The 13,855-nt window shown below is 57.6% G+C and overlaps 1 protein-coding gene across 29 annotated transcripts in view; it reads left to right on the top strand.

The window, feature by feature from the left end:
- The window catches only part of MAD1L1 (mitotic arrest deficient 1 like 1), a 421,592-nt gene that overhangs the window by 164,739 nt on the left and 242,998 nt on the right, over nt 1-13,855 (top strand). For 28 of the 29 annotated variants that reach the window (XM_015447010.3, XM_074034253.1, XM_074034256.1 and 25 more), the window contains one exon: nt 1,282-1,426. The exons of the other annotated variant lie outside the window; for it this stretch is intronic. In XM_015447010.3, the coding sequence (XP_015302496.1) occupies nt 1,282-1,426 (145 nt within the window). The remainder of the gene's footprint in view (nt 1-1,281; nt 1,427-13,855) is intronic. 29 annotated transcript variants of the gene reach the window in all.

Below are 13,855 nucleotides of genomic sequence, written 5' to 3'. Positions count from 1 at the left end.
CAGCTCCTGTGTTCCATCGCCCGTTCCACTCCGCACCTGCCCTGGGCTGTCTGAGGGGGGCTGGGCCCTCCCTCCGCTGACTCGCCCCCTCCCCAGGGCGGCCTCTCTTCTTCCTGGCTGTGTCCCTTCCTGGGAGCATCCTCGTGCCTCGCTGTGGAGTCCTGACTTGCCTCCTCTTGGGCAGCCTCTCATCTCTCCTGGCTGCGTGCCTTCCTGGGAGCACCCGCGTGCCCGGTTGTCCCATGCGGAGGTGGAGTCCTGACTCACCCTCTCTCCAGGGCAGTCTCTCCTCTGTGCGCCTCGCTGCGCCCTTCCTGGGAGCCCCCTCGGGTGGGGAGGTGGAGTCCTGGGGCTCCCGGAATCACAGAAAGTCATTGCATCATAGGTGGGTTCTTGCAGTCAGGGTCAGTGGACGCTGTCATTTGTCTGGCTCCCAAGTCAGCTTCTGAAGGATAGAGAGGGGGGGCAAGATCCAAACCCCTGAGGCCTGTTACTACCAGGCTGTGAACTCGGAGACTCACCAGGAGTGGTTGGGAGCCACCAAAGGCTTCAAAATCGCGTGACACAGCCCCTCTGCTGTCTGAGGAGACAGCTTGGTGCCCAGTGGTCGAGGGGTCTAGTGAGAGCTGTTGGGAGGCTATTGTGGTAACGCAGGTGACAGGCAACCAGCACAGGGACTGAGGCAGCGGGGAACGTGCAGGGAAAGGAGGATTCAAAAGCAGAAATCAAAGGAGCTATTAGCCACCTGAAGGGGCGGACAGGGGGAAGCCTCTTGGGCAGCCTGGAGTTGGCCCTGCCCGTGCCGTCGGCCCGCAGGAGGCCTCCCGGTTCCCAGTGCTCAGCGCCAGGCTGGGCTTTCAGCCTCGCAGAATGTTTTTAGAACAGGCCCCCACCAGCAGGCGCCCGGCGTTTGCTTCCCCGCACCACATTGCACATCTGCGGTGATTCAGAGGGGAAGCGCTGGCTCTGCAATCTCGCTCATTCAGAAGTCCCGTCTCCCAAAGGGCTGCGTCGCCGACAATTTTTCCCATTGTGTGTGGAGTTGAGCTCCCCTCCCCCTCCCTGCCGTGTTCTGGGATCACCCTGGGAGTCTATTTGAAATCCAGAAACTCCTGAAAGGCCTTAAGTAGCTATTCAGCAGTGCGGAAATGGCAGTGAGGGGGCTGCACGTGCAGCTCTATTTTAGGGTGTCCTGGTGGGCTCGTTCCTGGGGTGGGGCGGGTCGCGGTGGGATGGTCACCCCAGGCTTCAGTGCTTTGCCCTCTTGTCTCTCCTGTGCAGCGCCCGGGGGCTGGAGAAGGCCAGGCAGCAGCTGCAGGAGGAGCTCCGGCAGGTCAGCGGCCAGCTGCTGGAGGAGAGGAAGAAGCGCGAGACGCACGAGGCGCTGGCCCGGAGGCTCCAGAAACGGGTCCTGCTGCTCACCAAGGTGATTTGTGCCCTCATATTTTGATCAGAGTTGCAGGGAGCTGCGGGAGAGCGCACGCCTGGTCAGCGAGATCTCACTGCGGAGGCAGGAGTGCTGCAGCGGGGTCAGTGCAGCTGGGTCACAGTTAGCACTTTGGCCCTGGGTTGCCAGGAGGGTTCTGGGAGTGCCAGAGTGCTCAGCCCCGGTGCTTCCTGTGGGACTCTCTGGGCCTGCTGTGTGCTCCACCCTTTTCAGTTCCCCCAGCATCTTAGTGTCCCCCCCGGCCTTGTGCTGAGCCCTGGAGAGCGTTCCTTGTCGCTGCGGACCCTCTGCAGGCGCCTGTGTCCCTTGCAGTCTGTACCCTCATGCTTTGCCGTCCAGTGATGCCGGTTTCGCTGTGTGGATCTTGGCCTGGGCTCGGGATGAAGGCTGTCACCTGCTTCCAGGTGTGCCCCAGCCCCACCTGTGGGCGGCTCCATGGCCCGACTCTAATCGTCAGTGCCTGCGGGGGTTCTGATGTCTGACACCGTGAGCAGAGGTCACTGGAGTGTGAAAGACAGTTTTTGTGAGTGTTGTTTAAAATGTTCCTCGAGCACTGAAATTTCAGAAGACAAGGCAGGAGAGAAGTAAATCTGTCCCCAGATGCTCTCTGGGCCAGGGCGGGTGTCCAGCTTGCTGGGCGGAGGCTCCCCCTGTCCGCCTCCAGCCAGTGCTGAGTGGGCGGAGGGCTGTGTCACCCTGGCCTGAGATGGATGCTGCACCTGTCAAGTGCTGGGAGTTGTGCCTTATGAATGTTTGCCTGTTCTTGATCGTTTTTGATGAAAACCGAGGCTCTTTGCTGCTGGGACCTCTTGGTTGTGGAGCTTTAAGAAAATTAGTAACGTTTCTGCTCCGAAGCTGCTGTTTCATGGCTTCTCCAGCTCGCTCCTGGGCGGCTCCATGCTGTCTCCTGAAGGAAAAGTTCACATGGGCCTGGGTCCGGAACACAGGCTGAGCTGGCCCCTGTGCACAGCCCAGAGGCTGGCCCCAAAGCCCTGGCTTTGCAGGTGCACCCCAGACAGGGGACACTCGAAAATGTTCTCACATGACTTTTCAGCCGGAGCTGTCTGCCGCCTCTGGCAGAGGGGACACCCAGCCCTGTTGCATGGTCAGGCACAGTGCATTTCTGTGGAGCAGCTCTAGGACCTTCCTCCGTGCTCCCTTCTCTTCCGACACCATGTCTGCTAGTGTGTCAGCTTCTAAGCAAGATATGTGAGGTGCATGCGGCACAGACGTGTGGGCACAACCCTTGGGTAATCACTCTCTAGCGGGGTCAGGCAGTAGCACCAAACCAGCACCTGCCACCCACCTCCACAGAGGTGGATGGCGTGGCGATGCCGCAGAAGGGCTTTTCTTAGGAGGTGGCGTTCATGTGGGGACCCAAGGATTTCCCCTTTGTGAAAGTGTGTGTGGAGAACCATGGCGGAGGGAGAGAAGGCGGCTTGTCACAAAGCGCTGCTGAAGTCACCCTCGAGGCCTGGAGCCAGAGGAGACAGCGGCTTGGGCCCAGCAGGCCACAGCGTGTGCGCTGACCACTGCGGGGGGTTCAGGCAAGTGCAGCCCGACCCTGCCGGTGAGGAGAGGCCCTGGGAAGCAGAGGGGGCGAGGCTGTGTTCTGTTGGGGTGGCGGGACACCTGGGCTTGGTGATCTTTGAGTGTGCGATGACCTGCTGTGGTCCCGTGATGTGGGAAGCTCAGAGCTTCCTTGGGGAGGAAGAGTGGGAGGGCTGGGCTGGGAGCTGGGCCTTTCTCTGGGACCTCAGATGTCCCTCATTCTCTCTGGGTCTCAGTTCTCCTTTCTGCTAAACTTTGGGCTCAGGCCCAATGACCCCAGGGTGCCCGGGAACGTGGCTGTGTTCGGGTGGCGCCCCCTCGAGGGCACCTTGTTTTTGGCCCACTCCGATTCTGGGTCGGGGCTGGGGAGTGACGTCAGCTCACGCCGGCCAGGCGGGCAGCACTTTGGGGTGGTCCTGCGTGCGTGGCGTGGGTGAGTTACAGGTGTGGCCCCCACATGAGGGCAGCCCCGCCTGGCCTCAGCTGCGGCTCGTCCTGTGGGAACCTTCTGGTTTCTTAAGTCAGCAGTTGGAAGCTGATGGGAAGAGTTCCCTTTACAGGTCACATGTGGGCCTGAGTGTTCTTGTGTGCTCGGTCTGGCCTGCAGCCTGACGTTTTGTGGCCCACAGGACACTGGTGCTGCTGCCCACATCCCCTCTTAGTGCCAGGGCTCCCGGCCGTGATGAGGAGTTGCACGCAATCACTGGATGTCTGGTGTGGTTTTCACCCTTCTGGGGCTCCCTCATGGTCCAGTGGAGCCCCACAGCCTCCTGGGAAGTCTGTGCCTGGCTTCCTTCCTGCCGTTCTTCTTTGAGGGTCACCCCGGCCCACCCAGGGCAGGAAGTTTCTGTTCTTCTTTGCTCTGCTTCGCAGGTGGAAAGCCTCTGGCACTTTCTGGCCCACGCCGGCCTACCCCCGACCCTGCTGTGCTCACGGGCCTGCTCTGTGTTAGCAAGAAGGTGGATATTGATCACCGGGCATGGACTGGTTGTTTATCCTGACAAAGGATCGATTCCAGTCGCCCGTGTAGCCCCAGGCCAGGGATGCAGGATCTGTCCAGCCAGCCGTTACGAAGCTGTTCACTCAGCCATCTGGAGGGAGCGGTGTGCCTGCTGCTCTGGGTCTGTGCACCTTGGTGTTGGCCACTGCCCACCTCAGCTCTGCACGGCAGCCCGCCCGACTGGCTGGTGGTCAAGGAGCGCCTTCTCTCCAGGCGCACCCAGGAGGGCTGCGAGCCTGCGGCTGGTGGGGGCTCTGGGCCTCTGGTGTCCCGTCGGAGGCCCTCCTTGTGTGCTTGACATTTTAGTACACAGTGCTTGGAGCGTGCAGTTTTATTTCAAGACCTTTATTAAGCGGCTCTAGTCTAAGGATTTAATTGTTACTGAGAGCTAAGAGTATAATTACCTTGGTAAAATATCATGACTATTTTAAGCAGTTGAAAATTGGCTTCTGGAACTGGGTGAACACAAACCATTTTCCTGTTTGAAATGAGCTGTTTCTCCAGTGCCCCACGCTTCCACAGTATGGCTGCAGAGCCCTGTTTATGGAATATCAGTAATACAAGTTAACTTTTAGCCAGAAACTTTTAAAATGACAGAAGAGCTTTCCCTTCCCACCTCCCATTTTCTATCCTCCACCCTCCCTCCCTGTTTCAGAGCAGAGCATTTACTGGAGGCCACAGGCTGTTGGTGAGCAGTTGACACTGGGTGTCCAGTGGCGTCTGACTGACGTCGTGGCTGCTGAGCGCGGGGTGGTTGTCATGGTGACATCCTGCCCTGGGAACCCGCACAATGGGAAAGACAGATTTGTGTCTTCTGGAGTTGTCGAGGGTCTGAGTTTTGAGCTCTGGGCTGGGGTCTTGGGTCTGCGCTGGCTGAATGAACACGTTCCTCGGCCACCTCCTCCGAAGCTGGGGTTGGCGACGTCAGACATTCCCCTCTCCCACATCCTTCTCGCTGCCCGGAGCATCAGATCTGCTCGCTCCCATAAAGTTCCCTTTGTCAATCAAAAAACCCTCCACAAACATTCCTGACGATCCACGGTCTCAAAACCAACGTGGCTGGGCCTGCTGTGGGATTGGGAGCAGATGAGCTTTAACGAGAGGGCTGGGACCCTGGACACAGCTGCCGCCCTCAGCGATGGGAGAGTGTGGGGAGCTGGTGTCTGTATCTGCTGGGTGCAGTTTAGGCCAGATGCGTCCAGGAGACAGCTGAAGGCAGGTCAGGAGACAGCTGAAGGCAGATGGAGACTGGGTCCAGGAGGGCGGGGCTGCTGCTCTTCAAGAAACAATCAAATAGGGGCAGAAGGCAGGAAGTACAGGGGACCCCTCAGAGGACTTCCATGTTCTTCCTGCCTCACATCCAGAAGAGAGTCCTGGGAGAAGCCTCTGTCCTCGTTTGAGAACCCTCTGTCCTCCTGGAAGAAGCCTCTGACCTCCCATGAGCAGCCACCGTCCTCCTGGAAGAAGCCACCATCCCCCTGGGAGAAGCCTCTGTCCTCCCATGAGCAGCCACTGTCTTCCCGGGAGAAGCCGCTGTCCTCCTGGGAGAAGTTTCCATCCTGGGAGAAGCCACCATATTCCCAGGAGAAGCTGCCATCCTCTGGGAGAAGCCGCTGTCCTCCTGGGAGAAGTTTCCATCCTGGGAGAAGCGACCATATTCCCAGGAGAAGCCGCCATCCTCTGGGAGAAGCCGCTGTCCTCCTGGGAGAAGTTTCCGTCCTGGGAGAAGCCACCATATTCCCAGGAGAAGCCGCCATCCTCCCGGGAGAATCTGGCATCCTATGGGAGAAGCTGCTGTCCTCCTGGGAGAAGCCTTTGGCCTCCTGGGAGATGCTGCTCTCTTCCTGCTATGTTCCTGGCCCAGAGGCAGCTCTTGTGAGTCTGAGCCATCCCAGCCTCTTACAGGGGCCAGAGCTACCTCCTAAGGCTCCCTCCCCATGCTGTGGCCCCTTCCCAAGGGAATCGGGGGCAGGGGAGGCAGGCTTAGCTCAGGGACCCCTGCGCATGTTCTCAGTGGACTCTGCCGGGATTTCCTCTCTTCTTGGGGGTCATTTCTGTGCCCAGGATGCTGTGCTGGAGCCTGTTACAGGAGGGGCTCCGGGCCCCGTTCTGGTCCATCCTAGGAGGCAGCGCAGTCCTTGCTGGGACTCTCCCAGGCCTGTGCTTTGAGGAGACCCTTCCATTTCCTCCTGACTGTGTCCCTTCTCCTCTGCAGGAGTGTGTGTGCTGAGGGCAGAGCAGAGGGAGGCTGGCTGCCCTGAGGGAGCTGAGGCCACAGGTGCTCAGGGTCAGAGTGGCCCGTGGGTCCTGAAGGAGTATGTCCTGGTGGCCGTGCCCTGGCCACAGCAAAGGTAGGCGTGGTGCACACCGGAAGAGGACAGGGCCTCGCTGGCACCATGCTCAGGCTGCGCAGCAATTTAGAAATGCGCCCACGTTGCTGGAGTGTTTTTATTTTTGAACAGGTTATTTTCATCTGTCCTGGAATAGCACGGTGGAGACACACCTGATGCATGGTTTTGCTTCCGTAGGACGTGTGGGTAGAAGGGACATGGAGCAGAGGCAAGTGCTGTTACTTATTTTGTGTTTATACAACTTGGGCAGTTTCCACTTTGGAGACCACCCCAACAAGGTTAACGTAGCTCATGCCTGTCCCAGCCACAGACAAGGCCACTGTTCCTTCAGCTGAGCGCCACTTTTTGTTGGCTTGCTCTTGCTTCCAAGCCCCGATCTCCCCTGATGGTGTCTGTTTAAGTCCTGGGATCCGGCACAACCTGGATCGAGGACGCGGAGTCAGGCACTCCCCGGGGCCCAGGACTCCGCTCACTCTCAGTCCTCCCGTCTTTCTTTTCAGTGTTCTCGTGAAACACATGGCGTGTGCAGAGATCATATAGAACATATACGTACAGCTCAAAGCGTGCAGCAGGTTCTGTGTCTCAGTCCTGGCGTAAGAAGCAGAACAACCTCTGTCAGACAGAGCCCTGCTCTAGGTGTGGAGCAGCCCTTCCCTCATTTTTCTTTCCAGGTTCATCATGGATGTGCATCTTTAATCATTGCTCAGCTTTTCCCATTTTTATGTTTTCTATACATAGACCCACGCTTCTGTGGCTTCTTTTTGTTTTTATTTTAACATTATCCTTTTGACCTTCGTCCCTGGGAATGCAATGTGTTCCTTTTCGCTGCTGTGGTGCTGCCGTGCAGAGGGAGTGAGTCACGGTTTAGTGACCTGACGTGTGAGGGGTTCCAGTTTTGCCCTCACGTGGTGGGTGCTGCAGAGTGGGTGTGGCCCAGCCCCGCCTCAGGAGGCTTGTTCTCAGTAGTCTCCGTGGTGTAGTTCAGTGTGCACAAATTACAGACACAGGACAGATAGAGGAGCAGGTAGTTAGCAACCCCAGCCAGACCCTCATGCCCGGTTCCAGCCGCTCCCTCACTTCACTTCGATGTGTTTTTCTTGTTCTTTTTCTTTTTTTTTTTTAAGACAGTCTTTCTTTGTTGTCCAGGCTGGAGTGCAGTGGTGCGATTTCGGCTCACTGCAGCCTCTGCCTCCTGGGTTCAAGCAATTCTCCTGCCTCAGCCTCTCGAGTAGCTGGGATTATAGGTGTGTACCACCATGCCCAGCTAATTTTTGTATTTTTAGTAACGACGGGGTTTCACCATGTTGGCTGGGTTGGTCTCAAATTCCTGACTTCACGATCCCCCCGCCTTGGCCTCCCAATCCCAAAGTTCTGGGATTACAGACTTGAGCCACCGTGGCCAGCCTTCAGTTCCCTGTTTTTTCCTTTCTTTCTTTTTTTTTTTTTTTTTGAGACAGAGTCTTGCTCTGTCACCCGGGCTGGAGTGCAGTGGCGCGATTTCAGCTCACTGCAACCGCCGTCTCCTGGGTTCAAGCCATTCTCTTGCCTCAGCCTCCTGAGTAGCTGGGTTTACAGGTGTCCACCACCACGCCCAGCTAATATTTTTTTGTTTTTATAGAGACTGGGTTCCGCCATGTTGGCCAGGCTGGTCCTGAACTCCTGACCTCAGGTGATCTGCCTGCCTCGGCCTACCAAAGTGCTGGGATTACAGGCGTGAGCCACTGCGCCCGGCCTACTTCCCTGTTTTTAAGCCTCACATAACGGAATCACATATGTGTACTCTTTTGTGCCTGGCTTCCATTATACATTATCTTTGTGAGAGTCGTGTGTTGTGCATAGCTGAGATTTGTCGATTTCTCTTAATTACTCTGTTAAAGTTTTCCATTGTATAAAAATACCACTTTTTAAAATACGCTTGGCTGTACCCGACATAGGATAGTTTCCAGCATGGGGGTGTTGACTCTTGCCGATGTGGACGTTTCTACCCGTGCGTAACGTCTGGTGATCCCCTGGGCACCCTTGTGCTGGGGACGCCCAGGTGTGACATAGGGTCAGTTCCCGGGGCTGCCACCCCCGCCAGTTACTGTGCCAGGTGGCATTCCTCCTGGGGTGTGGACGGTGCTGGTCCCTCCAGGCCCTCACCTCCGGCCTTTGGTCTTCTCCCTGGTGGGGGCCTGTACTCCAAAGCTGTTGTTTTGACTTCCCTGAGGCTCGGTGAAGCTGAGCCCCCTTTTTAAATACTCACTGGCCAGTTGGATACCGACTCCTGAGGGCACCTGGACAGGCTTTCTGTTCCTGTCCCCTTTGGGCTTTTATTTTTATTTTGTTTTAATTTTATTATTATTTTTTGAGATGGAGCCTCGCTCCGTTTCCCAGGCTGGAGTGCAATGGCTTGATCTAGACTCACTGTCACCTCTGTCTCCTGGGTTCAAGCAATTCTCCTGCCTCAGCCTCGTGAGTAGCTGGGACTACAGGCACGTGCCACCACGCCCAGCTAAGTTTTGTATTTTTAGTAGAGATGGGGTCTCACCGTGTTGGTTAGGCTGGTCTCGAACTCCTGACCTCGTGATCTGCCTGCCTTAGCCTCCAGAAGTGTTGGGATTACAGGCGTGAGCCACTGCGTCTGGCCTGGGCCTTTAAATATTGTTTGCCTTTTTCTTACTGAGTTGTAGTTCTTTACTCTGGATATGAAAGTCTTTTGTTGACGAAACGTGTTTAGTTATCTTCTCGTAGTCTGTGGTTTGCGTTTTCACTCTCAGAATTTCGCTGTTGATGATGTTCGTGCAGTCCAGCTCACCGATTTTTGCTGATGCTGGTGCTTTTGAGCTATGATTAAACAATCTTTGTCTCCCAAAGTTGTGAAGATACTCAGTGGTTTCCTTCTAAACACTTTATTGTTTACCTTTTACATGTTGCTGCTTTTGTTCTGTGAAACATGCTGTTGATCTGGCAGCCTCTATCACTCGTGTGGCGATGCCACGGCCGTAGCGCGGGGACCCCTTCTGGCCGTCCCCTTCAGGGCTTTCTGGTGTGTTCCATGGGCTCTTTTTTTAATTTGTTTACGATTCCATGTTGTTGTCCTTGCCTCCTCCTTCCAGTGTTTCCCTGTGTCCAGGTGAAACGCAGCATTAGTGTATCTCGGCGTTAGCGTGTCTTGGCGTCAGCTGTCTCGGCGTCAGCGTATCTCCTGAACCGTGAATGCCATGTGTTCCACCATTTACCCTGATGGCCTTTAATTTCTCTCAGCAAGTTTGATGGATTTTAGGGTAGATGTCTTACATGTCATTAGACTTTCTGCCCTATGTATTTGAATGTTAGATGCAGTTTTAATATTGTCTTCTTGGACTTTCATCATCTGTGTGTGTGTTCCTGGCCTGTGGATGTACCAGTGGGTCCTTCACATTGACCCTGCACCTGACAACCTCGCTCTGATGCTGATGTTTGACAAGCACACTCATACTTTCTGAGAGATGCCGGCCACACTTCCCTGCCAGCGCCGTGCCTCTCCTCTCCCCTGGCCACGCTTCCCTGCCAGCCCCACGCCTCTCCTCTCCCCTGGCCACGCTTCCCTGCCAGCCCCACGCCTCTCCTCTCCCCTGGCCACGCTTCCCTGCCAGCCCCACGCCTCTCCTCTCCCCTGGCCACGCTTCCCTGCCAGCCCCACGCCTCTCCTCTCCCCTGGCCATGCTTCCCTGCCAGCCCCACGCCTCTCCTCTCCCCTGGCCACACTCCCTCTCCAGCCCTGCGCCGCTCCTCTCCCCTCCCCCTAGCCATGCTCCCTCTCCAGCCCCGCACCTCTGCTCTCCCCTGGCCACGCTTTCCCGCCAGCCCCATGCCTCTCCTCTCCTCCAGCCGCGCGTCTCTCCTCTCCCCTGGCCAGGCTTGCCTGCCAGCTCTGTGCCTCTCCTCTCCTCCAGCCCCACGCCTCGCCTCTCCTCCAGCCCCACACCTCTCCTCTCCCCTGGCCACGCTCCCTCTCCAGCCCTGCACTGCTCCTCTCCCCTGGCCATGCTCCCTCTCCAGCCCAGCACCTCTCCTCTCCCCTGGCTACGATTTCCTGCCAGCCCTGCGTCTCTCCTCTTCTCCAGCCCCGCACCTCTCCTCTCTCCTGGCCACGCTCCCTCTCCAGCCCCGCGCCTCTCCTCTCCCCCGGCCACGCTCCCTCTCCAGCCCCACACCTCTCCTCTCCCCTGGCCACGCTCCCTCTCCAGCCCCGCGCTTCTCCTCTCCCCCGGCCACGCTCCCTCTCCAGCCCCGCGCCTCTCCTCTCCCCCGGCCACGCTCCCTCTCCAGCCCCGCGCCTCTCCTCTCCCCCGGCCACGCTCCCTCTCCAGCCCCGCGCCTCTCCTCTCCCCCGGCCACGCTCCCTCTCCGGCCCCGCGCCTCTCCTCTCCCCCGGCCACGCTCCCTCTCCGGCCCCGCGCCTCTCCTCTCCCCCGGCCACGCTCCCTCTCCGGCCCCGCGCCTCTCCTCTCCCCTGGCCACGCTCCCTCTCCGGCCCCGTGCCTCTCCTCTCCCCTGGCCACGCTCCCTCTCCAGCCCCGCGCCTCTCCTCTCCCCCAGCCACGCTCCCTTTCCAGCCCCATGCCTCTCCTCTCCCTTGGCCACGTTCCCTCTCCAGCCCCGCGGCTCTCCTCTCCCCTGGCCACACTCCCTCTCCAGCCCTGCGCCTCTCCTCTCCTCTGCCCACGCTCCCTCTCCAGCCCTGCGCCTCTCCATGCACTTTCCTCCAGGTGCAGTGTCATGGAGGAATGATGACAGTAGGCACCTCGTCTCCTTCAGGCTGTGGCGGCCGCTCCGGTAGTCCATCAGTCAGCGCGGTGTGTGCTGGATGTTCTGTGTGATACTCTTTACTGAATTAATGAAATCCTCTTCTACTTGTGCTTTTCTAAGAGTCTTCATCACGAAGGCCTACCCCATACATTGTGATGTGGGTTGTTTTTGTTACTGTTCAGTTCAAAATACTTTCTGACATTCTCTCTGGACTTAGAAAGCCTGGCCTTCGAGCAGGATTTAGCACGTTCAGAGCATATATTACAGGTGAATTGGCAAGTTGAAAAGGGATTGAAAAGGAGAAACCCAGACTCGGTTCACTTACTTGATCATTAATTTTTCATTCCCCAAGTTCTACTTCTTTTTTTTTTTTTTTGGGAGGCGGGGGGAATGGAGTCTGGTTCTGTTGTCCAGGCTGGAGTGCAGTGGCGTGATACCGGCTCACTGCAACCTCTGCCTCCCAGGTGCAAGCAATTCTCCCACCTCAGCCTCTGAGTAGCTGGGACTATAGGTGCGCACCACTGTGCCCGGCTAATTCTTTGTGTTTTTAGCAGAGATGGATTTTGCCATGTTGGCCTGGAACTTCTCACCTCAAGTGATCTCCCCGCCTTGGCTTCCCAACGTACTGGGATTACAGGCATGAGGCACCTGCCCGGCCATTCCCCAGATTCTTACTGTGCGTCTCCTGTGAGCCTGGCACGTTTAGCTGCTGTGGAAAACAGCAGGGAACTGCACAGCAGACTGGGAGCTCAAGGGCCTCTCTCTAGGTGGGGCAGGTAGCAGTCGTGTTGAGGCGGTGATCACTGCTGTGAAGAACGTGGGGCACTGTAGGGTCCTGTGCCAGGATCACTGCTGTGAAGGGTCCTGTACCGGGATGTGTGGGGCACTGTAGGGTCCGTGCCAGGATCGCTGCTGTGAAGAACGTGGGGCACTGTAGGGTCCTGTGCCGGGATCGCTGCTGTGAAGAACATGGGGCACTGTAGGGTCCTGGGCCGGGGATGTGTGGGGCACTGTAGGGTCCTGTGCCAGGGATGTATGGGGCACTGTAGGGTCCTGGGCCGGGGATGTGTGGGGCACTGTAGGGTCCTGTGCCGGGGATGTGTGGGACACTGTAGGGTCCTGTGCCGGGGATGTGTGGGGCACTGTAGGGTCCTGTGCCGGGGATGTGTGGGGCACTGTAGGGTCCTGGGCCGGGGATGTGTGGGGCACTGTAGGGTCCTGTGCCGGGGATGTGTGGGACACTGTAGGGTCCTGTGCCGGGGATGTGTGGGGCACTGTAGGGTCCTGTGCCGGGGATGTGTGGGGCACTGTAGGGTCCTGGGCCGGGGATGTGTGGGGCACTGTAGGGTCCTGTGCCAGGGATGTGTGGGAGGCATGAAGCCTTTGAATAGGTGACCTTGCAGAGCCCAGAAAGTCACTGCAGGGAGAGCCGAGTCCATCTGCTGTGCTAGACCAGGGAGGGGTTTGGTTTGCTGTGATGATAGCTGCACAGGTAGTTGGGAAGGTGGTGGAGCGAGGTCCTGTGTCTCCCTGGCTTCCGTGTGGCAATGCTGTAGGTGGTGGTGGGAAGACCAGGGGCTTCGGCATTAGCGCAGCCTGTGTTCCTCTCCGTGATCGGCTGCCTGTGTAGGTTTCTGTGGCCCTACAACGATCCCCCGGGCTGCCCCTTGGAGCCACACCAACTCCTTGTCCTGGTTCTAGTGTTGAGTGGGACTTGTCCTTCTCCCCTCCATGATAATGGGCGCTGGGTGGGAGCCTGTGGGAGCGCCATGGTGGGCATTGGTTCGAGGTGAGCACTGCCCTTGTTCACATGGGTGTCCCCTGGGTCGCTTGGCGCATGGGTCCTGGAGCCAGCCTTGTACGTATCTTTCCTGGATAGCCGTTCTGTGGTTTCTGCCTCCGCCCCGTGGGAGCCTAAATCTGGCTCTGTGCTTCTCCCTCCCCTCAGGGTGTGGGATCTAGCCCTCTTCCCCTAGAGCAGAGCACAGGACTTCCATCCCTCCCGCAGAAGAGGCTGAGCAAGCCCCCCGTGGCCTCTGATCGCAGTCTCCTCCTCTCCACACCCCTCTTTAGGTCTGAGGCTTCGTTTTTCGATACTGAACATTTTTGGTCTTAGGTAGCACCGAAGGGAGTATTTGTAACACCCAGTACCTGCTGTGTCGTCTGGAAGGCATCATTCTCTGTGACCCTGTAGGGCCTTGTCTCAGACAGTCATGCTTCCTGTGGCACCCGCCTAGGCGTGGGGGTCAGCTCTGTGGCCCCGTGTTAACCCAGCAAACCGAGGCTTAAGAGTGGCATAGAGAGTCTGCCCAGGCCATGCGGCTAGCCTTGATGCTAGGTTTGTGGGTTTTTTTTTTTTTTGAGACGGAGTTTTGCCCTCTCACCCAGGCTGCAGTGCCATGGCAGGATCTCGGCTCACTGCAGCCTCTGCCTCCTGGGTTCAAGCAATTCTCCTGCCTCAGCCTCCCGAGTAGCTGGGATTACAGGTGCGTGCCACCACGCCCAGTTAATTTTTGTATTTTCGAGACGGGGTTTTGCCATATTGGCCAGGCTGGTCTCGAACTCCTGACCTCAGATGATCCACCCACTTCGACTTCCCAAAGTGCTGGGATTACAGGTGTGAGCCACTGTGCCTGGCCCTAGATTTTTTTTTTTTTTTTTTTTTTTGAGACAAGGTCTGTCTCTGTCAGCCAGTCTGGAGTGCAGTAGTGCGGTCTTGGCTCACTGCAGCCT

Source organism: Macaca fascicularis, chromosome 3 (genome assembly GCF_037993035.2).
Source record: "Macaca fascicularis isolate 582-1 chromosome 3, T2T-MFA8v1.1".
Classification (NCBI taxonomy): Eukaryota; Metazoa; Chordata; class Mammalia; order Primates; family Cercopithecidae; genus Macaca; species Macaca fascicularis.
The sequence above is the reverse complement of the archived record's forward strand: the minus strand, read 5'-3'. Positions and strand labels throughout refer to the sequence as shown.